Source organism: Gobius niger (genome assembly GCF_951799975.1).
Source record: "Gobius niger genome assembly, chromosome: 13".
NCBI lineage: Eukaryota > Metazoa > Chordata > Actinopteri > Gobiiformes > Gobiidae > Gobius > Gobius niger.
In genome coordinates, this window is record NC_136864.1 from 13,634,161 (window position 1) to 13,661,140 (window position 26,980).

The window sequence follows — 26,980 nt, forward strand, 5'->3', positions numbered from 1 at the left end:
ACTTTATTAAACAAACAGTATGTCTTGTAAAATGGGCCTATAGTCGGCGTCTGTAAAATGGGTCTGTAATGCTATTCACATCTAAGGAGCACAGTTCAATCCCCCACGGTTCAGGACGCATTACTGGGATCTACTCTAGTCCGGACTTGCAATGTTTCCATTACAAGTAGTACTTGTAGTAGATTGCGGCCTCACGGGCCAGGGGGAAATGCTCCGTACGCACCTCTACAGCACACAGGAGGCAGCTACAAAATACAGGAAAGTCTGGGCCGCAAGGTGAACACTGGACAAATACCGTCGTTTGATGGGAGTTAAAAAAAACTATTGCTATGCAGCCATGTGAGGCAACTCCTGTGATGATATTGGGCTATACAAAACCATTGATTGATTGATTGATTGATTGATTGATTGATTGATTGATTGACTATTCAGAATTGCCAAGCAAAGATGAGAGGAAAGAAGCTATGATGAAAGGTAACGTGACTATGTTATCTTACAAGGTTCAAGGTTCAAGGTTCAAGGTTCAAGGTTCAAGGTTCAACTTTATTAATGTCCCGAAGGAAATTAGGGACATTAATAAAGTTGAACCTTGTTATGTAAATATTGAGTCACTGAAGGCTTATATTTCTCTCCTCTGACAAATCAGAGGCCAGTGGTCTGTTAGTATCAGTACAGCTCGCTTTTCCAAAATTAACTTTTTGACCCTGATCTAACACGCTGGCACCAAGAATGTGTAATGTAGGAACCACGACATGGCAAGTCCAAGACAAATTTCCCTTTGGGACAATAAAGATTAACCTAATCTAGCAAAACAAGGATAAATGTGCACTGTGTGCGTGGGTGGAGACAGTGGAAAACTAGTATGATATACTTTTTGTCCCTATAGGAAAGTTTGTCCTCAACGTTTGACCCATGCTTCGGGGCAACCTATTAGCCCATGAAATCACATAGGAGTAGCACATGGGGCGCTGATATATTTGTCTAATAACTGTTTTTTATTTACGTTGGCTGAATGGGGCAAAGTTGCTTGTTTACCATGCACCTGATGAATTTTGCATGTCACAAAGCATCGCAATTTACAACAGTCTACCAGAACAGTTCACCATAACACAGGGAAACTATGATAATTCAGTAAAATTATTCATCAGTGAAATCCAAAATAGTTTGAGAAACTCTGTCCCAGTACCTTAGTCCTGGACTGGACCTGCTCCTTGCAAATGAGACACTTTTTGACGCGGGGTGAGCAGAGCGAGCAGGTGGCGATGTGCCCGCACGGCCCAAACAGAGTGTCCCGCTTCATGTCCGAACACACCATGCACTCCTCCAGCGACTCCATGTTACTGTTGAGAGAGGGGCTGCGCGTGCCCACCTGACTGCTGCAGCACGGGGAGGGAGGGGGGGGGGGACACAGGAGGCAAAAAAACCCGAGAGAAATCAACTTAGACAAAAGCCGATGTTGAACTAACACATGAGGGTAAGTAAAGGTCTGGATGAAACATTTGAGCTACGAAAGAAAATCAATACGACTTGTGCAGTTCTAAAAGCGGTGCCATCTTTGTTGTTCTTTCACATCTTGTTACTGTAACTGGGTATACCGAAAAGAGTCTTTATCTTTTCATGTACAAAGCCCATTCAACTAAACAGTAGCATTAGCTCAAAGGGGGCACGGGTGAAACAGAGCTTTGTAAACACTTATTCTGTATTTATGAATAACAATCCAGCCTTTGTATAGAATAGGCCCTCATTTGAATGCTTTTGCAAACGCTCCCCAGTTTTATCTCTGGCTTGAATTCAAATATGGCCATAAAATATTACTGTTTAACTTTGGGCCAGCATTTCATATCTTTTCATTTTACATACTTAGTTGCCACACACACACAATACCAACAAAGACCACCCTTTACCTGCTCTTCTCTTTGTGGCATTTGGCTAAGGCTTTGCAGAGGCTGGGATCTGGGCAGAGGTCTAGAGGGGACTGGCCCTTTTTGTTACGAATGGTCAGGTCTGCTCCGTTGGCTGCCAGGAAACAGGCGATGGATGCCGCGCTCTTCTTCTCAGCCCCCTGGGTCCCCAAGCCCATGATTAACTGCAGAAGACAAGACACACAGCACAGCAGAGGGGGGACATCAGTTTGGGGATGTTTTCAAGGTGAAGCCGCCAGAAAATACAATACTGTGCACAAGTCTCGGGCAGGTTTATGGGGAAAGGCAGGGGAACAAAGGGAGGTATCGGTGCATTGTAAATATAGGCGACTACAGAACAAGGAAACAAGGGAAAGAGAAACTAGGAGCCTAGACCGGGGTTTACAAGATCAAATCTACATTACATTGATCAATAAATCTTTTACAACAAAAGTAAAAAAGTGTGTCTTTAGTTGGCCTCGATCAAAGCACTTCCCATTTAAGGGGTATTTTGGTCTGTCGATATCCCCTTCCCCTCTTAATTATAGTCGGAACATAAAATCAGACTACCCGAGAATAACATAGTGTTGATAACCTATTCATCAACTTTATAGAACTAATACTTTTCACTTTTACGTCATAAACCAATCACTTTGTTCCCCGTCAGTCCTAATTCCATTATATTTCACAACCACTCCTGCACTGGACTGTATGTCTATCCTCATGCAGTGTTTCAAACAACACTACATGGTACTTTTGTGGACTTTCGGTGTAGTCCAGATAGGATTTCTGATTACCCTATTAAAGAAGAGGTGGCAGGCAATCAAGGGGGGTGCTTTAGGAACGGCAGCGCTATACCGCGGCGCCCGCCCCCAACCGCAACCCCATTAACTGTACCACCTCATAGGCTCTCTCTTGTCTGGCCTGATTCAAAGCCTCTCTCCGTGTCTTGCAATTTGGGCTTCCCTTGTCTGATTGTCTTCAACCAGTAGCTTTTACATCTCGTCTGATGGAGCCACCGGGCCGGCTAATTCAATTCTCATTTCTGGAGGGAGAGTGGGCTATGGGAGAGTGACCCAGCGGCACACATCTCAATTAGAGCCGCTGTCTAGTCTGTTGCACCGCTGCCGCAATGGGGGGGCAGAGACAGGATACGATGGGGGTGAGGGTGAGGGAGAAGTAAAAAAAAAAAAAGGATAAAAAATGACAGTTATAAGGATCATACAGCGGACGGCAGATCAACCAGAAGTGATGTGTTGTTAACATGGATAGCTGCGGGCTTGACAGGACCCCATAGAGGCCCTTACGTGTCCATTGAAAGCGCTTATGAAGAGGCTTAGGCCCGGCTGAGTGCCCCGCGCCGGTGTCAGGTAACTGTCACCGTGATGGGCCGTGCAGGTAGGATGTCCACTGATGCAGATGACAGGGGCCTAAAGGAGCAGCTGAACTCGAGTCCGACTGCGATTTAACAGCATTTTTATGGCCACGGTGAAGCCAGTTTTATTCAGTGAGGCAAGCGGTGCTCTAACATACAGGATAACTACACTGATCTGCATGGGGAACTAGACATATGTGTTTATTTAATACCAGTGTGCGCTCTATATACTCAATTTGATCTACAAGGACAGTGAAAAAAGTGCATCATAAACTATCCACACGCAAAAATGCTTAAAAAGGAAGAATACACTACAACCACTCTACACTTTGGTCTTTCTCAAAATTCCAGCTCTAATTATATATTTACTATAGCTCATTTGCAATCAGTCAAGGTTAGCATTGCCTCAAATGATGTGGGAAATAGTGTACTTTTTCATTTAGTAGCAGGAAAGACGGGTAACAGGGTGGATACGTTCTTTTGGTCAAATCTGAAAGTGCATTTCTTTAACAGAGACATTAACCCTCGCTCTGAACTGCAGATATGTGTTAAATAGTGACTTGTATAAATTATGCAGAGGTAAGTACAGTGTTCTTGGATGGCTCCCAGGGCTCCACTTTGCTGACGTCCTGCATGTCTTGAAGTTGTCGCAGTTGGGACAGTGTGTGATGACGCAGTGCCTCGTGGAGGGGCGTGTCTCCGTCCTTGTCCTGAACATCAAGTTTAGCCTCCGCTCGCACAAGCAGCTGCGAAAAATGACACACAAACAAAGAGACCCTTGATGGATGACTGTAGTACAACTTTATACTCCATAAAAAACACTGTAATTTAATGCCACGAGACAAATGTCAAGTGCTGGTCCACAGTGAACAGCTTCAGTGTGCTAATTATCAGGTGCATTTATTCTGGAGCCCACAAGGGGGCAACATGGCAACCTCAATCCAGCTCTACAACCAGAGACACACTGCTTCAAAAGGCTATTTGTCTAACAGTAGGTTATCAAAAGTGAAATATTACTTATGTGGAATCACAGAGTCTGCATTTATTTTACTTTGTGCAAATCAAAAGGAACAAGAACAAACAACGTAGACACAGCATATTTCAAGATTATTTTTGCAGGATGTTTTCCCTCTTATTCAATCTTGTGTACCTATTATTTAACATAAAAATAAACACGTTTTTTTTTTTACCCGAACAATCTGTGTGTGCTGACGCTCCACTGCCAGGTGTAAGGCGGTCTGTTGGTTCACGTTCTGGATGTCCAGGCTGGCACTGCCCTACAAGGATATACAAAATAATACATTTTATGCTTCAGAAATATACTGTTCAATTAGTTTAAATTGAATTTAGTTTCAAACAAAAACTCTTGTCACAGAATCTGAAAGATAAAAGGTTTGGTACAAGTACACCCCTTTTTCCACTGACACAGCAGCATTTTTAAACACATCCGGCTAACAGTGTTGCATGTGATTGTCATTTCCAATTGCAAACAGCTCGGCTGAGGAGATGTGAGGGGGAGATAAGCATTGTGATCAGGCAGTGTGTGAAATCCCAAAGTAATAAAACTGACGGACTGTTGAGCTGGCTCTGCGCTGCCAGTGGATCTGCAGTGCACCTTGTAGCGTGGTGCAGTTTCTGAATAGAAAGCTGAGCCATCAGAGTGAAGTAGCCCATTGCAGGGCCCTGGTCCTAACACCCCCTCCAAAAGGCAGCTTGCACAGCGAACGTTCATGTGTTGGAGCAATGCACCATATCCTAATTAACCTGCTTCCTGCTTGGTCAGGTGACTTTCTGTCGTAAACTCCAGTATGGCTCAGTCCTGAGGGACTAAAAACTGCAATTTCAAATGGGGAAAGAGCACACACCTATGACGGCAGGAGGAGATGTGAGGCCCAGCAGCACTACAGAAGAGCCCCTGGAGGCCGAGTGAACGTATGGATTCAATAAAAAAGAGCAGCTCTAGTCAGTTCAACTGGTCCACAGCCCTGGCTGCTGGGACTGCAGCAGGAGCGCGTCTTAATGGTGTGTAGTCAGGAGGATCCAGGAGGGCACACTGAGCTGATGCAGCAGTGCTGGGCCACATAATGAAGGGTATCTCACAGCGCATGAATAATGGCATTTGTGTTGTCAAGCCCAGTGATTAAACATGTGTTAAAATTAGCCCCCTGTCTGAAGTTACCTGGTGCACCAGCAGCTCGGCCACCTCCACGTGGTTGTTGAGCGCAGCCAGGTGCAGCGCGGTGTATCCATCGTCCTTCTTCTCATCCACGATCCAAGGCCTCGGCAGTTTGGACAGCAGCACACGCATCGCACTGCACAGAGCACAAGGAGAGACATGAGTGTGCAAGTCAAGTCAATGTGTGAAAAAGGGTCAAGCTATTTGATAAACCCTTGTCAAAAAAAGGCTGCCAAATTTAATCTGTGAGTAAACATCTCATGCAGTATGTGATAGCCTGCAGCCAGACAAGCTGTTGTACGCAAACACATCACAAGGTCTGGGCTACCGATATGCACTGCATATTCCAATACACCTTTCTCTTTCTACAGCCGAGCATATCCCATTTTCACACACAGGGACGAGAATACTAAATCAACTTAGGGAGGCGCTGCGTACCCGAACACGCCGTTATTTACATCAGACTTTGAGAAACACTAGTGTTATTTTGGAGAAACTGTACCCGGCCAGCTCCCATGATGATGTGAGAGGTGCTTAACATACTGAGACAAATGGTAATTATACAAAACATACATTCACTACACAGCATTCACTCAAGTTTACTCAGATACAAAGCACCAGTGGAGGGATTTCAAAAAGGGAAGGAGACGTGGTACAAAGAGCATAACTGAAGGGCTCGGGTGTTACCGTTTTGCTTCAATGAAGGTCATATGAAGGGCAGGTGCTACGACAAGAGGGTGCAGCAATTTCTGCAAACACATGCGTGCATCAGAACACTGGACATTCTGAGTGTAATTTAAGAGCTGAGAAGCCCCCCATCTCCCACGCACACATTCACTCGCACTGTATTTTATATCTGCTCCTAAATTGTTTTGTCTTTTTATGGTTCAAATCATTTATTTTGCATTTTAATTTGAATTATATTTAGACATATGGATCAACAGTCTTAAATGTATACAGTCAAGAAGTTAAATCCTATTCAGAATGACACTAGTGGCTTTAGTTTGTCATTCCGACATTAAGGTTGTATGAATTTGGAATGATATACACAGTTTACCCTTCAAAGCCATTAGAGCTCTTCACTACAGAGAGTAGTATTGACCTTGATTAACCCCGAGTACTTATGCATGGCATATCTTTGAACTGCGACACAAGGCGGTTGCTCCGATTTGGCCACGGCTGAACTGCTGCTACTCGAGCGCTGGAGTGTTTCTGTACAACACAAAGTCGAGTCAAAGCGGTCTGGACTAGTGCGGTCTTCCGTCGGGCCGGGAGAGGCCATGGCGGACACATGCAAGGCAGAGTGTTAACTATTAAGACAGTCACAGAAGAGAAATGCAAATGAAGATAGTGTCAGGCTTTCAGGTGGAGGGTAATCAGTGTAGCTGCTTCCCTCTGGGTTTTTGCTCAACCTACAGCTCGTCTGGCTCCTTCACGAGTAATGAAAGTGAGCATCATCAGCAGAGCCTCTGGAGAGCGGCAGAAAAAGGCCAGAGAGAGAGGCAGGGGGCAGCATCAGCAGCCCTCCACTCTGCTGCAGTGATGAACAGCGCAGCACACTCATCCAGCCTCTGCCGCACGCACACACACCTGCATCGCTCGCAGCCATCTTCAACACTTAATGCAGAGGAGCAGTGCTTAACCGTGATAGCAGCCGCACCCACTCCGTCTAATCTAACATTCACACTGTGTTGCTCTTGTTACACTCAACTATTTGCTTGGATACAGTAGATTAAAAAACTCATGGGGCCTTTTGCGTAATCTCATCTCTGACGCTCCCACCGGGTAAAAAGAGGAGACTTGACACTAAACAAGCTAATTATTCAACACAAAACAGGAGCTTCTGGCTTAAGGCAAAGGCATAAAAACTAGGGGTGAAACTTGACACTCTTTCGAGCAAAATTACTGAAACAAATTACAACAGAAAACAGCCATTGCGCTTTGCTCTTGCTGTTCATCTATTCTATATATACAGCATTTACACACGTGGGATTGGATGGTAATATGGCCTATACGTAGCCCTGCCAGCCAATCAGCGGTTTCCACACAGGTACAGATTAGCGCCTCCTAGTGTCTAAATGCAGCAGAGAAATTCTGGGCAGGTGTGAGTTGGACCATGGAGTCGCTCCAGAAAAAGTGAGGACTGACAGGCTTCCTGCCATGCTGGGCAAAACGAGCAGAGACATTAATATTAATGCCCCATAGTAGCACAGCTGCATTGCAGTTAACCCACTGCAAAAGAGGATCAACGGTGCTGTTTTTTATTGTTGTAGGTAAGTGGTGTTGGCAACTACACGGGCTAAAATGAGACGCAGCTGCGTTATTATGAAGGACACAATAAGGAAGCGGCGCATCAGTAAAGACCATCTAGAGACCTTTTAACTGTGATGAAGCATTCACACAGACACCAACAGCCATTTCATGTTTGCTTTACTTGTTAAGCTAACCAGTGAGAACTATATCGTGCAGACTGGCTGCTGAGAGAAGGCAGAGGAGAGGAGAAGAGTGTGGTGGAAGTGGGTCATCCTGTGAGAGCTCTCCTGGTCCCTCAGAGAGCTCACTGCGGCCTGTTGTCTCCGGTGCCATTTGTCATTGAGCGGGATGCTGCGTGACGCCCGGAGCTGCAGCTCGGGTGCCTGTGTCAATGCATGTAAGAGTGTGAACTAAACGTGGGCTGCTCAGGGTGGACAGGGCCTTCTGCTGCCCTGGCCGCGCTGACAACCATCTGTGTGGTGGTCATTGGCTCTTTGCAGTAAGAGGAAGTGAGAGCTGGAGATGGGAGCTTGGGCTGGACAGGGCCACACTGCTATAGTCAACATCCAGCACCAGATTAATGGCTGTGCACAAACATATGGTAACTCTGATGGAGGAGACGTGTTTGGCATATGCTCGGCTATTAACACAGGCGTGGAAATACCGCATCTCATTAGCGGCACAAAAGTGTCACCTGCATCAAAAACAAAGTGACAGGAATTTTAGTGTTGCCTATTAGAAAAACTCCAGGCAACATAACCAATTACTTTCCCCTCTTCAACTCCCCTTTACATAAATCAGAAAAATAAGAACAAATATGATACAAATACAATTACGTAAGCTCTGTTTTCGACTGTATATAAATCCAGTAGGAAGGATTTAATCTGTAATCCCATCTTTATTCTAAGACGCTACTCTCTGTGTCAGTATCAACGACTTTGTATGAATCAGCCTGGTAACAACAAATAAAATACAGTGCATACAACAAAACGAGACTCTGACTATACTTCATTTCTATTTGATTCAAATCATTTACATAAGCAGGCGCAAAGCATAGGCTCTTTAATTCAGCAAAAATACCCCAAAATCAATTTAAATACAGTACTCTCTAAGAAACAGACTTTAACTTCAACTTCTTCACCCTAAACACAATTGCTCCACTTGGCTGGTGCCCTCCTGCGGCGCGTGGCCTTCCTGCTGTGGACAGAGTAAATAAACACAGGTAGCGTCAGTGCCAGAGGTGCAGTGCCGAGCCGAGGACAAGAACCTCAGCGGCTCCGCGCCATAATAAAAAAGCTTCCATTACCATAGCGTGAAGAGAATAATTTCCCCTACAATGTGACCTTCCCGGGCCCGGCCGCCTCTACCTGCGGCCCCTGAGTGAGCATGCTTTTATTAAGGACTATTTGCATAAAGTCAAGAAAGGGGGAGGTGGAGGAGGGAGAGTAGACGGGACAGGGGCGCATTTCTGTGATGTTTTTTTGGTTATCGCTATAGCTATTGCCGCCGCCTTGAAGGTTGTTTAGAAGACATGTGGCGCATTCTCAAACATCTCAGGTACCGGCTAGCTGCCTGTTCACAAATGTACGCGGGGACCTATAAAGACTTAGCTTTAATTAGCCTTGAATCACCCGGTATTATGGGGCGTCCTGATTCATGGCAATGTAAGTAGGGAGAGGCGGAGAAGACAGTCAGAGAAGCCCAATGGCGCGGTAATGTCCCATTGGTTTGAGATGACCCAATTATTTTCCCATGCTACTCTTTGCACTTTATTCGCCTCCGCACCTTGGAAGGAAAAAAAAAGAAAAAAAACTCATTCTCGCTTCGACATAAGCCATAAAAGTCATAATATGCATCCTTCAACTCCAAAAGAGGGTAAAAAACAAAAGATGACATAAATAAGACGCCAAGGACAGGCCGTTTGTAGAAGATATTACTCTGACTCACGCTGAACAATTGCCGAGCAGCATCAGTGTCAATAAAACAACCATGTAATTACTCAGCTATACACATGACCTTGGATACTTCGCAAGCCAAATTCAATCTAATTTCCAAGACAAGAACGGGTTTAAAATTTACATTTGCAGTAAATTACAGCTTAACACTGCATGGAATAATAAACTATTTAATTAGGACAGTTCCACCAGGCAATTATCGGCTCTGTTCAAGTACTTTGAGGCATCTCAGACTGTGATTTGGTTTGCATTTGAGAAAAACATTTAAGTTGAAGGATCTAACCTACCGGGAGGATTTACCCTGTGCTACGCAAGTTTTAAGTTGTCAATTAGTTCTGCAGTATTTGAAACGTTTTATGACAGGCATCTTTTGAAATGGTAAATAGCGAAATCTGTTCGGCGCTAAAGAATAAAAAAAACATGTCTCAAATCAGACAAGGATAAGAGAGTTGAAAGACACACTTTTGGATTGTAGCGTGGAAGCCCCTGGTCTTTGTCTCGTATTATTACAGTTATTGCACTTCAAACAAGCTGCAGACAGACTGAAGAAAATCACCTGTGACCTCCCGCTGCTCAGCCACTGCAAAATAGCACAGAGGTACTCAAGCCACACAATACTGACCACAATGGCTCGGGCTGCGGCGCCGTATCAAAGAAAAGTACCACTGAAATAGTCAAAATGATTTCATTGTTGTTGTGCCTCTCTGTGAATTCGCAGAAAGGGTATAATGCTCCATAAACGAAAATGTATTGTATGTATTGTATTGTTGTATGTATCAACTCAAAAATGTAAATAAAAATAGTGTTAATACATTTTCAACTGTGCTTTTCAGGTGTTATTGAGTCTAGCCTTCTATTACACATCATTGAACTACATACTGTTTACACCATTTTATTTTTAAAGAAGGTTTTCTGGTAAGGTTGTAGACGATCATTTCAAAGATTTTTTTCTCAATAAATTATAATATAATATGTAATAAATGGTTCTAGCAATCACAGCTTTAGATTAGAAATGTTCAGATTATTTGCACAACCCCAACAGAAAGAGACACTGAGCAGTTGAAGGCACGAGTGCTGAGACGTACCCCCCTGGCAGTGGCCATATACATCACTCAAACTACACAACGTCCACACCAAGGTGTGCAGAGGTGTTTTGAGAAGCCTGAATAATGGATAATTACGGGCCATAAAAATGGCAATATGCCGGGTTTATAATGGTCGGCAGAAGGCTTTGGATTGTGAAGTGAAATGTTAATAAGATGATTTGAAGCGCCAATGATCTACGGAATGACTTCAAAATCAGTCTATTCTGCTTCGAAAGAGTCAGTAGAGTAAATCATAAAAGGTAATACTCAAGCGTTGCCCCATGCTACTGTTCTGTTCCGACAAGCTTAGTTTTTGCGTTATCAGTCTGTGGCATTTAGCTGAAAAATGCCCTTCTGGATGAATTGAAACAAACCCGGAGTTGGTGCGAGCCTTTCAAATTAACTGCTGGTGTCTTCCTGGCGGCGGAGCGAAGCGGTAAATAGAAGCGAGGGATTGACTGAAGGTTTTGCAGAGTGCTGAAGATTCGGCTGCTGTGAAGGTCCTTCGATCGACAGCCACTCAGCAGCTGCCACGGCGTCACCGTACGGGCACGTAGAGGCTCCCATGATGTACAGTCTCACGGCAAATCCAGCACATTAAATCACCTCGAGCTCCGCGGCCACCGCGCACCTCTCTGCCCCTCTTCACCCTGTCCCTCTACCGCTGTGAGCCGGCACGCGTGGCTTTAACAACCTGTGTAACGTGGAAATGTGAAGAGAACACTGTCGACAAATGCTCTGCCGCAGTAATTGTCAGCACAGATCCAAAGTGCCACAAATAAGCTGACATATTCAGCTGATAAGCCTGACTTCCTCTCCACTCCACACACATGCAGGGAAGGAAGCCATAGCTGAACGAGCATATTGCTAATTAAAATCCATTGTTTGCAGCAGGAAATAATGGGGATCAAAGGGCCTTGTATCAGCCACTGCTTTCCCTAAGCACTGAGACAACAGGCCACATGCCCGAGAGCTGCACACAAAATGTCTAACAGCCAACGTGTTAATGGCTGGGCATGAGGCCTGTATCAGTGCATTAAAGGAGCCAATACAATCTGCTGCAAACGTGAACACACTCCACAAGAAGCCACAAGGCACAGATAGTGGAGTCAGGCTTCCCTGTGTGTTTCAATGCAACACTGACTCAAAGTCAAAGGGAATTGGGATAAATATTCTCTGCATGTTGGGACCAGAGCAGCCACTCGCAGGCGTGCATAAACACACCAAAGACGCAAGCAAACAAAAATCTTATCCTCTCTGACCTGTCACAGTGCATTTACATAGGAGCTATTGACTTCGATGTCCGCACAGGTTACCAAGGTAACATGGCCTGCATTATTCAACAGCTAAGCCTAGTTTATGTGTGTCCCTTCGAGAGAGTTCAGGTCACGAACACCCTGACACTGACGGACATTAGATGTGACAGCATTTTAACTGTAACAATAAAGACAGTCTAAATCAAGCTATCCAACACTGTAGACTACTTTTCTGTACAACTTTCTTTGTACTGAAGTCAAGAGAGGAAACCTCGACTTGGATAATAACTATACTGTGTAGTCATATTGTTGTCTTAATGCACAACAAGATCTTATTCATTCAGCCAGATAAGAAATATGCAGTTCACTTGCAGCCGCCAGATGCTGAAGCACAATAAAATGAGTGAAGTCATTACATTACTTATTCCAATACATCAACCAAATAGATAAACTACATTTGTTTTTAAATGGCGATAGAAAATATTAAAGATGCCTGACAGCTGTGTTGTAGAAGCATATCACCTCGCTCTGTCATATTTACAGCCTGCATCACAGAGGCACTTAAAGTGACACAAATAAATCCTGCACTTTCTAGGTTTGGCAACTGGGCAAAAACATACCATCAGTGCTGGTGTGCATCACAATGCAGCCTTCTTTAGCATGCTACAGTCACTTTCCCAAAAGCTCTTTATGTCCTTGATTTCTACAGTAAGGGAGTACCCCCTCCCTCTCACTTCTGCTCAATCCCTCATTTTCTCTTTTCCTCTCTATCCATCCATCCTCCCTTCCTCTCTCCCTCCCTCCTCCACAGCATGCGCTGGAGCAACATAGCAGCCTGGACTGGCTGTTTCAGTATGCCACAGGACAGACAGCATTACAGCATGGCTGAGCTTATCTATTGGCTCAGAGCCATGGTTGGCCCAGCCCTAGGAGGGCGTGCGGGCGTTGTGATTGGTCACCAGGGGATTGGGGCTTGTACCAGCATGTCCTCTGGCTGATCTGCTGGACTGGCCTCAGCCCAAAGAGGTGGACACTGGGAGGGCTCAAAGTTTGGGACACTTTTCAATTAAGGCAGAGTGCATACTCCTGCAGCCTGCTACCTCACGCTCTGAATATTAAACACACAGCATCTCAGCTAGTCAATTTAAGTCAATTAACTTAAAGAGGCATAATGCTAAGTCTATTTGAACGAGTGGATATGACAACAGTGAGACAATGATTAGCACATGTGTAATTATAGTATACAACTACACAGAGTAAACCTTAATATCCACTCATAAGGACTCACTCAGCATAGAAGAGGTCTATAGGTTATTCCTGTTTCTATGTAGGACGCTCTCACTTTCAGTGCATCACAGATATGCTTACCCACAGAGCTAGTTCATCTCCCGAGCTTTTGCCATCAGACACTATCAAATAATTACATATCACCACTAATACACCAAGCCCAGACATTGCTCAAAGCACAGCTGGCCATGTGCTGATTTCTAAAAGATGATAATGCGGTGAAAGTCACATTTAAAAACTCCCTGTAAAGACATGCATCTCTGTAGTTGGTACATGAGCTTTTTGTTGTTGTTGCAGTTTTAGCGGTAAGAAAAGGATCAGAGGGAGCGAGAGAGGCTTCCCCTGCAGTGAGGCTGAGGGGAACAATGGGCTGCAGGATCACAGCACCCACTGCCACTGGCTTCCCCCTCGGCAGCAGCACCAGGTAGGCCCTCCCATTCATAAATCACTTTTATTCCTCCGAGCGCTCAACAGCCTCGCCTCTTCAGATGATGCACTGTGTAAAGCGCCGCTGCTGAGGGGCGGAGGGACGCGGGACGGCTGGGGAGAGACAAATGCAGCAGGAGAGAGGAGAGGGAATGGGAAAGCCTGACCAGTGTATAGTGATTTCAGGAAGTATTCGTACCGTTCTATTCAATCTGGTGCAACTGTATTTTTTCTCTATGGTTAATAAAATCCACACTAAGTCTTAATGTAAGTAGAGGATGTCCTTTTCTGCGTCACAGGCAATGAATGGAATTTACCACAGACCTAAACTTTCATGAATGTTAAAAAACAGAAATAAGTGTGTAGTTTTTGTTCATAGCTTATAAAATTCTATTTAACGTACAGAATCACTGTATAGGATGATCACGAGTTTTTACCAGTAGAAAATTATATGTTCATGATTTTGGTATAGGGCTGCTAATAATCAACACAATAGAAATTAGGTATTGCTTTAAAAAGGTGGAAGTTGCAGAAAATACGCACTGTTCTTCACCAAAAGCATATAACTGTACATGTATAAGTAGATAAAAATTCACTACAGGTCACATGGTATCGTCATTATTGTAGAGAATTCCCCACTACAGTGTATAAAAGGTGCATGTGAAATGACAAATACCGAACCCAAAAAAACGATATTTCAGACAATATATGAAAAAGAAACTGTAGCAGTTATTGTACCCGGCCTACAGCGGAGGAGAAGAGAAGGGGTGTTCGAAATTGCTCCGGACTCATTAGAAAACGTACTGTAATCCCCATGAAGACGTCTGGTGGGCAAGTGCACAGAAAGAAGAATTAGGACGAGCCAGGAGGCCGACCAAGTAGGACAGTCGCTCGAGGAACACGCCTCACACCAGAGAATAAACAAGAGGGAAAACTGTTGAATTATACAATATACACAAAAACTAACAGGCGGTCTGTCAGTGATGGTGTTTCCGTTAAAAAAAAAATTGTCGAAACATTAAAAACAGGCAAAAACATACTTCCTAATTCCTCCCACTTGGCTGTGTGTGGCATAAAAAAAAATCTCTCTCAGCACTAAATCTCAGAATGTATTCAGAAAGAACAACAATTGATTTGGTCTCCGTCAAAACAAAGTGTAAAAATAAAAGCCGGTCAATAAATAATTATCCAAGTCCCATATCAATGAGGCTGGAGCAGAGCCGTCCTCTCCGAGCCTCATCGCAAGACAGAACACAGTCTTCATTCACAACTTTCATCTTTATGCTACAACTGTTGCTGGGTCAAGGTGAGGGAAATATGTGAAAGGAAACTTGTTTAAAATACAGGAAGTTACATATTTTCTCTTGGACCAACAAAAACCTGGGAATTTCGGTGTAATTGTTATGGCTCTAGAAGCGTACTCTGCTAGTTTTAGAGAAAAATGACCACTCTTAATTGCTAACCTTACCTCTTTCTCAGAGGACACAAAAAAACAAACAAATTCAAGCCAATTAAGCCATTAGTGTGACTTTGCCTGCGCCGCTCACCCAACACAAGATCAATGGGGGGAACTCCTGCCACTGGTGAGTCATGGCGTTTTGGTGAGCACCACTTGTCGCTCCAATTTAAAAGTCTTTCTGTATTTGTGCCGAATGAATGGAGATACATTTTAAGTGGGGCCGGGGACGGGAACGAACCGCCCCTCGCTACACCCGGCGAAACAAAGCGCATCCATTAGTGGAGCCTATTCTTATTGATCGATTAACTGCTCAGCTAAACATTGGGCCGTATGCTATTCATCACGGGAGCGAAGACGTGAGCCATGCCGCGGAGTTTCGGGGGGCAGATGGGACGTCGCAATGTAATTGAGATTAAACTGGTGGGCTGGGCCACTTGGGACGGGGCTGGGAGGAGACCCACCTAGGAAATCCGCAGAAACACACGGGCGTATCAATAAAGGAGTTACTGTACAGACCATTACACAGGTACACAGTAAGTGGCTGATCTCAGGTACATGTGATATGCAGTAAAAAAAAAAAAAAAAAGATTATCGGAATTTCAATATGTTTTTAAAGGAATAGGCCACCGTTTTTACATACTGAGATATGTTCTTACCTTAGCTTTGACGAGTTCTTTAGGACCTGTCTGGTCTTCACCCGTGCCTTCAGTCACGTAAACACAGCGCAGACGGCGTTAGCATTTAGCCTCTCCCTCTCTCCACTATAGCTCCAAAACAGGTCAAGATAGAAGCTACCAAGCTCGTCCACGTTTTCCCTATTTAAATATGGTTACGTTAAGTGTTACACTACAAAGTATAATTACACAAAATTAAACAATGTGGATTTTCTAAGCGGATAAAAGGGGGAACTATATTGTAAGGCGTAATAATACCAGGAGTAGTTTGGCATCCGCACAGTAAAGTGAAGATTACTGCGCAGTAAAGTGAAGATTACTGCGCGTGGAAGAGCTTGGTAGTTTCTATCTTGACCTGTTTTGGAGCTATAGTGGAAAGGGGAAAGTCTAAATGCTAACGCCGTGTGCGCTGTGTTTACGTGATAGAAGGCACGGGGGAAGACCAGACAGGTCCTAAAGAACTCGTCAAAGCTAAGGGAAGAACATATCTCAGTATGTAAAAACGGTGGACTATTCCTTTAAGCTTTAAAGGAGACACAAGCACATTTGTATCTGTTCCACTTTATGCAGTATTGAAGTGTTGATCCCTTGGCTATGTCTTCTTCTCCCGCTGAAAAGCTGCGCCCGGTACTTCCTGGATTATAGCGCATCAGAGACGAAACACAAAACTGTCCTGCACATTGTTAGAGCCCATAATGCATCAGCGGACTCATTTTGGGCAGTTCTGTGCTCAAAGGGTGTTCATCATGGTGCCATGGAGGTGCTCACATACAGTTGGCGGAAAATGAAAGCTTGTTTTCACTGCGTCTTTACAACTATTACCTGCAGAGGGAGCTCCTGGTAATATTCTGATCAGCTCTGACCCCTGTGTCTTAGTCATTGCTATGTGTTCCGAAAGAGAAGTGATTTCAGATAATAAAACATGAAATATTAAGAATGTTTTAAAGACTACGCGTGACGTGTCCACTATTGCTATTGAAATTTGAATAGTCACCATTAGGAAATCACAATAACTGCAGTAACACAACTAAGTAATAGAACATGAGCTCTCATGTATGAAACCTGCTAAATTCGATCTCTACAAAAGTGTTTGATTATTGCATTAGCTTAGCAGTTCATATCAGTCAAACACTAACAGTCCCACATCTAATTAAAATCACAACCAGACATTTTCACAAAATTGTTAAGCCATTATTAAACACATGCAGGAACGTTTTCTTATTCTTGACTCGCCGACAGTAAAAAACGGGGTTAAATCAGTACTTTATACTCCACTGCTCCCAATTTGAAGTGCTGTTGATAGATATTGACTACTGCACCAGAAAAGCCCCACCAGAGCTGCAGTTTTGGAGATGGAAACAGAACAGTCATAAATGCTCCTAGTCACACTCGCTCAGAAACTTCCACTATGAGACACAAAAGTTAACTTGGTGCTTATAACAAAGACGGTCTGTGACTGTGTTATTCAATTCAACTTATTTATTGCGAGTTAGTTATTTTGTGAAGGAGAAATATACATCCCGATTCCATACACTTTGCTTTGACTGTTGAAATAGGTGTCTAAACAATCGCACGCACTTAATACTGAATGACAAATACAAGAAAGGCAAATGGGGAATATACTGTGCAGGGCGAACTGTTATTGTGGCTGAGGGCTTCCCTAACCTATTGTCTGATTATGGCAGCCACACTCGTCGCCCCTGCCATTTGCACAGGCTCTGATTGGTCCTGTAGGGTCAAGTTTTGAGTAGCCGCATTAACGAAGAATCCATTTTACATCGCAAATGGTCAATTCTTGTAATAGCCATAAAGATAATGCAATTGAAAAGCTATAAATTGCGGTGACAACACATTAATTAAAAGGGCACACTTAAATACATTATCCCCGGCAAGAAAATGAATAAATCTTTAAGTGAAAGGGGGTGGGGGGGGGGAGGAGGAGGTGGAGGAATGACGGTGCGGTTGTTAAAAGGCTTATCAAACCCAGCTCTGCAAAAGTGCAAACCATGTCTCGTAAATATACACTTTGCTGCATGCGCACTTCAGGGGGAGTGCAGGGAGTAAAATTACATTGTCTGGAGCTGGGAGGAGGTGGAGAGGCGCAATTAATCGCAACCGGATCAGAAACGCTATTTCAATCCGCAAATGTGCACTAACAACTGTAAATAAAAGAATTTGAAATCGCAGTGGGGTATTTAAACTAAATTTAGCGGCGCTATTTAAAGGCGAATCAAACCTATCTCTGCAGAAGTGCGATCTGTAAATATCCGCTTTGCTGCATGTGCGCTTCAAGGGAGTGGAGAGTGGTGTGTGTGTGTAAAAATACATTGTCCTCCTGGTTGGGAAGTTAAAATTCAGGTGGGGTTTGGTCGGAGGACATATATGCTGTCACCGAGGCGGAAGAAGGAATGAAAAAGAGAAGAGGGCACAGAGGACATTGCTTCGGTACAGTATAGATGTGCCCCGTGATGAGACCAACTAATTAAACAGATTCTTCAGTGGCCGCGCCTCGGGAAAGCTTGAAAAAGACACTTGAAAATTAATGAGTGCTCAGAATGGGGAGGAAAGCAACCACCACCACCACCACCAAAAAAAAAAAAAAAAATGACTGTGCCATGAGGTGAGCCTGCCACTTGCGTCTGTGCTTTGCAGAATGTGGGGTAAATAAATAAAAGCTAAAGACGTAATAACGCGCCCTGCTGTCTTGCGCATTCCCAAACTTCCTTGTGCCAAAAGATTCCCTCCCTCCCACTCTTGCGCTTTGCTTGAAACGGTTGTTATTCAAAGTAAAAAGGTGAGCAGACGGGAGCTCCAACATAAGCAGCGTGGCCCCGGTCTATTTTAAAAAATGCTACAGACAGAGAGTTGGTCGAAAGGACACTGTGATATCAGAGCAGGCAGTGGTGCTGAAAGATGTAAAACAGAGAGGAGGGGAGGGGGGTGGTGCTGGGGGTGGGGGGGTCAGGAGTATAGAAGTGGGAGCAGGAGAGACCACTTTATTTGGAGCTACTAAAAATAGAGCCGCAAATGGTAGTAGCAGGGGCTAGCTGGCCAAACGCTGCGCTCTCCTTGCAGGCCGGTGGAATCAATAGGCAGGGAGCCATAGGGGAGTCTTCCCGGAGCCACTGGCCAACAGTTGCTCTGGGGGAAGTGTGGACGAGGGGGGTGAAGCGAGGAGAGCACAGGAGTGTTGAGGAGTGGGAACTATTTTTTGCACTGCTTGACTAAATATGGTCAGGGAGGTAGTGAGACAAGACACAGGAGCAGCCCGGCAACAGGGCCACGGCATGCTTCAAATGCTTGGCTTCCCACAAAGTGCTAACCGTTTAGCTTAGCGCTCCACACAGGGGGAATGAAGCCGCGGGGCAGTTGGCCTCTTGGTCCTAATTTGTTGCCAGTGTGTCCCTTGTGCTCTCTGCCCTTTGAAATGCTCTGGCATCCTTTCCGTGTTTTTACAGAGGAGCGCTCTCTGCTAAGCTAAATTATTTGACAGACGCCGCACATTTCAGTCACACAAAATGTATATTCCATTTCACAAAATACTAGCACATTTTACATAATGAAAATGTTCAAAGAGTTAAAACAAGGGATTTAATTTGTAGAGAGAAACTTCACATCTCTTTGTTTCCCTGGAAGACTCCGACAATGGAAACTGCATTTGCATTTGTTCACGAGGGACTATTAAAAAGCAGCTGTCCTGCACTGCAGCGGTAAAGCTACCACTATCACAACTGCACTCAGACATTCTGTAAACTGCCTCTTCAAAAGTTCCTCTGAATAATAAAAGCGTTTTAGGAACCGGCTAAAGCTCGGGGGCTGTGCTGCTGCTGCCGATGGGGTGGAGGAGGCGGGTTGTTACACTTGTGTCTCTAGCGACCGGGGCATCCTCCTGCTCTCATCCTGAACAGCACATGATGAAGAGCAGTGCTGCAGAGTTTTTTTTTTCCTTACCCCTCCTTCACTCTCTCGCTCTCTCTCTCTTTCCCCTTTTTTAAACGGCACTCCTTTCTGCCAGCCTCCTCTCCTTCTGAAGGTATGACTGGTCCTAGTGATGTGGGGATGCGTGGGAATGCGTGCATGCCCACTTTTCTCTCTCCCCCTCCTCCTTACTGTGCTCTCCCCCTCCCACCCTCCCCCCGATCATAGGAGCTGATTCAGCGAGTCAGGCGTGCACCCGGCGCACACACACGATGGCTGCAGCAGCTGGAGCGCTCGCTAGGTCATTATGGCAATGGGAATGAGAGGAGGAGCGGCTCTATTAGAAACTGATCTGACAGGTAATATATGCTGCTCCGCGGCTTTTAGACGGAGTTTACTCGTGATTGCTCCGTGGCGTCTCCTCTTCTCTCTTGTCCTGTCTCTTCCTCGGATGTGATCAGTTATTAACCGCATGGTTTTGTCTGAGAGTCGCAAAGGGGAATGTACTGTTCTGCAGCAGTGGCAGCAGCGGTGGGACAAAACTTAACCAGAGCACACCTTTGGGCTTTTGTCTTTGTGCGCCTGTCTGAGAAGAGGAGCAGAAATATAAAAAAGTGTGAGGAGGGTGCTGGAGGAGAGGAGCAGCTGGGAGTTGCTGTGGTCCACATGGATTTTAGCCTTTTTTTTTTTAACTCTCCACTCTATCGCTCTCATCTTCCTCTCTCTCCTTCCTCGTCTTACTCTGACTCTCTCTCCTGCGCTCTGGTGTTCCTGGCACCGGCCGGACATGCTGCAGCAGCACGGCTTTGTGGCTCATTAGGCTTCATGGTTGCAGCCCTGCCGCTGTGTAATGACGGACTCGTTAACTCTGGTGTGGAGAGACATTCCCTCAGACAACCCACCGCTGCATCTGACACCTGATATCCAGCAGCCTTGTCCCAGCTCCAGGGATGTACCACAGTTTGCTCTGTCTTTTTTGACTCATCTTTATGCTCAAAAATGAACCACTTCAAGTTAAAGTGAGAGGCGGGGGAGGTCAGTGCCCTTCTTTTTTGCCGGGAGGTAAGTTTAAGGATGCAACGCACTTTTTTAATGTGAGACTGGAGCCTATGGATGGAGACAGATGACAAAGCATCAGGATAGTGGACAGTGGTCAGGTTGAAGTTGTGGACAGGGGTAAAGCGGATTGACCGGTCACAGCTGGGAGATGTGTATTAACGAAAGCAGTGGGGGGCGGCCGGGAGGGGACAGCACTGTTAGCTCAGAGGATGTGTGTCAGTGGCAGAACCACAGCACACAGGGTAGTAACCCAGTTTCAGCACTCAGAGTGACAGAGAGACTAGGCAGGGCATGCAGGGCACAGCGTACTGCAGCACACACCAACACACAACAGGCCCGTTCAGGCGGCCATGTGCCACAAGCCGCGCGCTGCTGTTTGTCGGAAGGAATTTCACCCCTCACTCTCCTCGGGCGGCTGTGACATTTCCTAAACAGGACGTCACATCTTTAGAAGCAGCTCATCCACCTGCCCAAGCCCATCTCTGTCACCTCAAATGTAACCTCCTCATTTAACTGCAAAGACTAAAACTCTGCACCATATCACTCATTACTTAATTTCTACATCCCACATTCTTAAAACTAAATACAGACAAGCTCATACTTTTAGACTGCTTAGTCAGAAAACTCTGGGTTTGCTGCTAGCTTAGCATACCTGCAGTTCAGACTTGTGGAATGTGTTGGTCTGTGGTAAAGACTCATTAGTGACTTACTGAACAATTCTCACAAGCATGCAAATGAATATTGATTTAAATCACCCATTTGCATCGAAACAACTGGTTTACCTAAAACAGCTATCGAGAAGAGAGGAGCAAGTCCGAGCAGATCAAACTACACAGCAGAGCCACTGGAACAAAGATGGACACAGGGCCATAACGAGAGTTACCGGTGGGTGGGGGGTAACACCAGGACCAATCCACAAGTGCTGAGTGGGCATTAGCGCCTTCATGTGACCTATGGCCTGCCTCTGCGCCTAAAGCCTAAATCCTGCTCACAATAGCTTCCTGTTCCACTTGGATCACCCTGGTTTTCAAACATCAGCAAGCGCACCAGTTAGCCACTGGGGACAGCGCTGACACCAAAGGGCTCGGGACAGTTGGGGTACAAATGTTGGAGAGAGGTGTAAAGGAGGACAGAGGAGCAGGGACATCAGAGAGGGACAGCAGTTTGTCAGGGCTTCAACTATGCACTCGGGACACAGCCATCGCCGGCCTGCTCCAACAAGGTGCACTACAAAGCCGTTGCTCACTACACGGACAAAACTATTTTTTCCAAGCCTGCTATTTTTAACATTTTCCTGGAAAAAGAAAAGACAATCTTGCCACGCTTCGAAGGAAACATTATTTCTGTTTGTGGAGGACAGTGGGGTCACTGGGACAGTCTGCTATGGTATGGACTGCAAACTCCTGTTATGATCAGGGGCGGGGGGGACTGGCTTCCAGCCTTACATGGCAAGTGAAGGAAAGCCGTGCGTGTTGAACTGAATTTACACTCAAAGTCACCTTACTGTGCAGACTACCATACTTGGGAGAGAAAACGGTGAGGAAAAATGTTCCGCTTCTAACTTCCTGACCTTGACAAAAGGTGAGACCAAATTCATACAATCGACTGCCTCCTTGGTGCACATACTTCTTTATGTACCCATATGAACATATGACAGCTATGGAATGTAAAGAAGTATGTATTCCTCTGAGGTGCAGGGCCTCGACTAAAGTGTCTTGACTGCGCAGCACTGTTTAAGAATGTGTCTTTTGTTTTGAAAACTGCTAATACTCTTGATTAAGGATGTACAGCGAGTGAGAGAGAGGCAGGAAGAGAGTGAGAGAGAGTGTGCATGTGGTTCAGCTCATGTTAGCTATACTGTCTCTGGGCAGTCTCACTGCAGCAATAACTGCTGTAGGGAACCTCGCATTTCTCTTTCTCCAGCCTCACACAGCAAACAGATATCTCATCCATTACGTTTTAACAACTCATTAGGCAACTATGTAATTATCTAAAAAGGCATCCATTTATTTCCGCTAGTGTGAGTGTAAGAGTAAGATTTAGCCATGAGCGAGGCCTCGAGGTCAGCAGTGGCCCTGTGACACGCCGTATTAACAATGCAGCCTTCCAAAATTTCGTCATTTTACAGCATATCTGACTCTGTATTAACAAAGAAAAAAATAAACTTAGGCCTCTGCGAGCTACATGCGCCTCACTGCTCCTGACCACTATAACTATAATCTTTCCCATTGCTCCCTCCTGACTGGGAGAAATAAGCCAGGTGAGCAGGGCCCATCTTCTCGTAATGTTGCTGTGTTTTTTAATAATAAATGTGTTTCAAAGAGCAGGAAATAGTTGCTGAGGGTGCATTTCTAAGCAGCGGCTGTTGCTGCCACAAATTGGTTTCATCCCGCAGTATCATATGGCGCGTGCGTTAACAATCTCATGTATTTAAGTACGAGTGCCCTTGCTTTATGTTGCTCCCCCCCCCCCTCCAATCTACCCTCCACTCTCCCCCCCCCCCCTCCGCGTCAACCCCAATGCCCCGCACCACCCCTCCACCCCCCATCCCCCTCCCTCTCCCCGAGTCCTGCGCTCATTGTTCACGTTTGCTACGCTTGCCAAATGCTTTGCAGGGCCGCACGGCAGTCAGATTAGACCATCAAAAAGTGACAATGCGGGATCAGGCTCGGCTCTGGCCTGTCAGCCGATTCCGATTGTAGACAGTTTGGAGCAAATAAAGGCCACAGAAAACACATAGAGACAGAGAGGGAAACGAGGCGAGGGAGGAGCCGGGGAGAGCTATTCATATATCGCACTTTAACCTATTCTGAGCCCCTGCAACTGGTTCAAGGCGCACATGGCAAGTCGAACCACTCCACGGTGCCACCAACGCGCCTCGACAAGATTGATTTAGAGCCGTGATTTGGAGAGATTAAGAAAGCCAACAAGCATAAAACAAATTGACTGCCGAGGAAAGCAAATAATAACTCCCAATGATTAGCTATTCAAGATTTTATTACAAATGAACAACACAATAGCTAGTCTGGCGACGAACAATAAAACTTCGTTAAAATAAAACGCCCGGCCCAAAGTACTGGCTGCCACTTGATCAAATTCAATTCATTTGCCGAAATTTCGATGCGTTAGGCCCGCAATCACATTACTGCCGCGGTACTGCAAGTGGAGTACATGCGTCTCTCTTATAATGAAATACAAGATGATTCATTGGGAGCTGATTGATATGCCAGGTATAGGGGCTGCATCCATAAATACTTTCAAAGCTCAAACAACACACACATGCACCTAATCTTTTTAGTGCTTCAGAACAGGAGAGACAAAACTTACACACTTCCTTTTTTAAATAGTTGGAGCTCAAATAAATACACCAAAAAAGTAAACTAAATTGGTTTGCGTGTTTGCCCTGAGTTAAGTGATTATGAAAACTATGCAAGTGATTAAAATGTGGACAATTAGAAAAGCAAATTACTTCCAACTAAAATTAGCATCACATTCTACTTAAAGATCATTTTAATGTTTATAGAGCCAATTGTTTCAAGTTTTGAGTTCAAGCACTTCTCTGTGACTAATAATTTATTCGAAAACGGTTAAATGACTGTACACCATTTCCTCTTCTACAATTAGTAATACTTATTATTGAGTAGAATAGATTTGAATATTCTTATTCTTTCGCACAATACAGCTCTTAGATTGCAGCTAGCTTTCTCTTTCACAATTGTTAATAAATCCCAGATCTTCAAACTCATCCCCTGCTCCATTTGGCTCAATACGCCCTGCACTCTCTCCCTGTCAAGACTTGAGAGGAGTGCATGGCAGTTCCTCCCAGGCCCTCAATAGCACTGACCTGCTGTCTGAGTGACAAACGCAGCAGATGCTGACATTATCAAATACTCAGTGGCTGCTGTCGCCCCCTGCTTTTGCCCTGTTATGGGTCTTGGACGAGGTGAGCTGCCTGGCCACCTGACTCTGAAGGACTGTGCTGTTTGTGTGCTACGTTACAAATAGATGTGCCTCTGGTGTGCCATATCAGACTGGCCTTATGTTAACCTCCATCCCGTCCACACGCTGTATATCCCTCAGCTGTTGCCGGCTGCTCACAGACACCAGCTAAGCCGTGGTCGAAAGAATTAATAACCATTATACATTTCCGTTAAACTTCACGCACATTAATCATTAAGAAAATATTTTGATCGGATAGATTGTGCGACTGCAGAGCCTTGAAGTATTCTGCCTTCAGTGCCTGTTCTAACACTGCACTCTGTACTACAAATCAGTGAGCTGGCCCTAAATGAGTGACTTAAATGAATGTTGGTACTTGACAGCCCCGAGTGCTGCAGCAGAGTGAGCCTGCGTCTGTGGACGTGGGAATGCCTTTACATTTGTCTATTGGCCGTCTCAGTGACCGGAGCGGCGGAAAGCTTACAGCAGGGTCCATCTGTCACAGCCTGTAATTGCTTCATGACTTCGGGACATTTGACTCAAGTGCACTGCCACAGATTATTATTATCCTTTTCTCAGGGAACAATTTTTCTCACTCTCTGGGAGGGGGCAACATAAAACTTAAAAAGATAGCAAGGAGGATAAATCGGCTGCCTGCAAGGCAGCAGAGGAAAAAGTTGGGTAAGGCTGATGGAATGTACCTTAGTGCGGCTGGTGCAGTGGTAAATGTATAGCATTGGGCCAAATGCAGCAGGGACTCACAGACAGGATGTTTCTGAATGTGTTAGACAACAGAGTAATGTGTTCTTCAGCCCAATCGCACCTGAGCATGACCTCTGTCTTTGATGTCTTTAAATGATACTTTGTCTTGCTGCAGTGCAATTCTTTCCCTCCATTTAAACAGTTTCTGCCACAACGACTTCCACAATGCTTTGCTAAAGCTGGTAAAATGGAACCAAATCACCTCTTGAATGGATTTGGTCCCCTTCAACCAGCTGTAGCTATGCTTTGATGACTACAGGAGATGCCTTTTATTGTAATATCTGCCATTATTTGAAGAAGGTCAAAGCCAGTGGCCTGTAACCGAGTGATTCCCATGTTCAATGTCCTGTTTCCTCTCAATAAAAGACCACCGTAACAGAAACTTTTCATTTGTGCCGTGTCCTGCCTGAGTGTTGTGTGCCTGTAGAGATTAATATTCTGACCACACTGTCTTTTGCTGTTTCAAAAATAGCAGGGGGTAGACTCTATTTCAGAGACTCTGTGCTCACATGTCGCTGCGAGAACACACAGCTGTCTTTCTACGACACCTCTTAAACTGACTGTCACTGGATGCTAACAGTCAATTACGCTGTGGGTGGGAATAGGCAAAAGCAAGCAAAAGAAATGCCTAATGATACTCGGCGGGGGAGGGCTAACTTTTGTAAAGACATCACAAAACAAAATATGACAATTACAGTGTGGGGATACAAAAAAAAGGCACTAAATACAGTTGTTCTGCCGTAGTACAATAGGCTTAAATACACACTGAAGCTCCTTGGCCTGTGAGCGTTTGGCTTCCTGCGGGGATGCTGGATGAGGCGAGCGCCAGGCATTGTGGAGGACAGTAGCTGCGTACACAAATCACGGCCTAAACTACTTGCAGTTTTACCATTATGACTTTGAACTTAAAGACCATTTAAACTTTTCTCACACACTGAAGAGTCAGCCTCCCCATTCTACACATCAGCTGCTTTCCTAAATTGGCCGGCGTATCGAGCAGCGCTGCGCTCTCATTCAGATCATTCTTTTAACACGATGGTCGCCTTGTTGCAATTATCTTTGAATCAAAAAAAACTGGCGGAGACGTCAAAATGTACAAGACGACGTTGTGAGAATAAAAAAAACGGCAAATGTTCTGTATTTAAATCAGTGTGAATGTTATGAGTGGCCTATTTGTTGTGACAGGAAGAAGTATTGCATGGCGCGTATTGAGATATAGCAAATTTCAAAGCACTGCGGGGAGGTGTAGTGTTATTACCATAAGTGCTTTGAACTGTGCTGTTGTAATATTGTGTGTGCTTGTATTAAATGAAAGCAGAGCAATATACAAGAGAGGGAAGGAGGGCGAGTATTCCAGGGAGGTGACACGTAAAAGGGTATAGACCCGCACTCGCGCGGCTTGTTTGGAGTCTGTTTATGAGTCACGGGCTATTAATCGTATTGTTTACAGTACTG

General features: G+C 45.0%; 1 protein-coding gene across 6 annotated transcripts in view; it reads right to left on the reverse strand.

Annotated features, from left to right (window-relative positions):
* Positions 1-26,980, reverse strand: part of mib1 (MIB E3 ubiquitin protein ligase 1) — a 49,568-nt gene that overhangs the window by 6,219 nt on the left and 16,369 nt on the right. For all 6 annotated transcript variants that reach the window (XM_079569058.1, XM_079569057.1, XM_079569056.1 and 3 more), the window contains exons 13-17: positions 5,456-5,588; positions 4,467-4,553; positions 3,864-4,022; positions 1,905-2,086; positions 1,187-1,376 (exon numbers count right to left, since the gene is read on the reverse strand). In XM_079569058.1, coding sequence (XP_079425184.1) covers positions 1,187-1,376; positions 1,905-2,086; positions 3,864-4,022; positions 4,467-4,553; positions 5,456-5,588 — 751 coding nt within the window. The remainder of the gene's footprint in view (positions 1-1,186; positions 1,377-1,904; positions 2,087-3,863; positions 4,023-4,466; positions 4,554-5,455; positions 5,589-26,980) is intronic.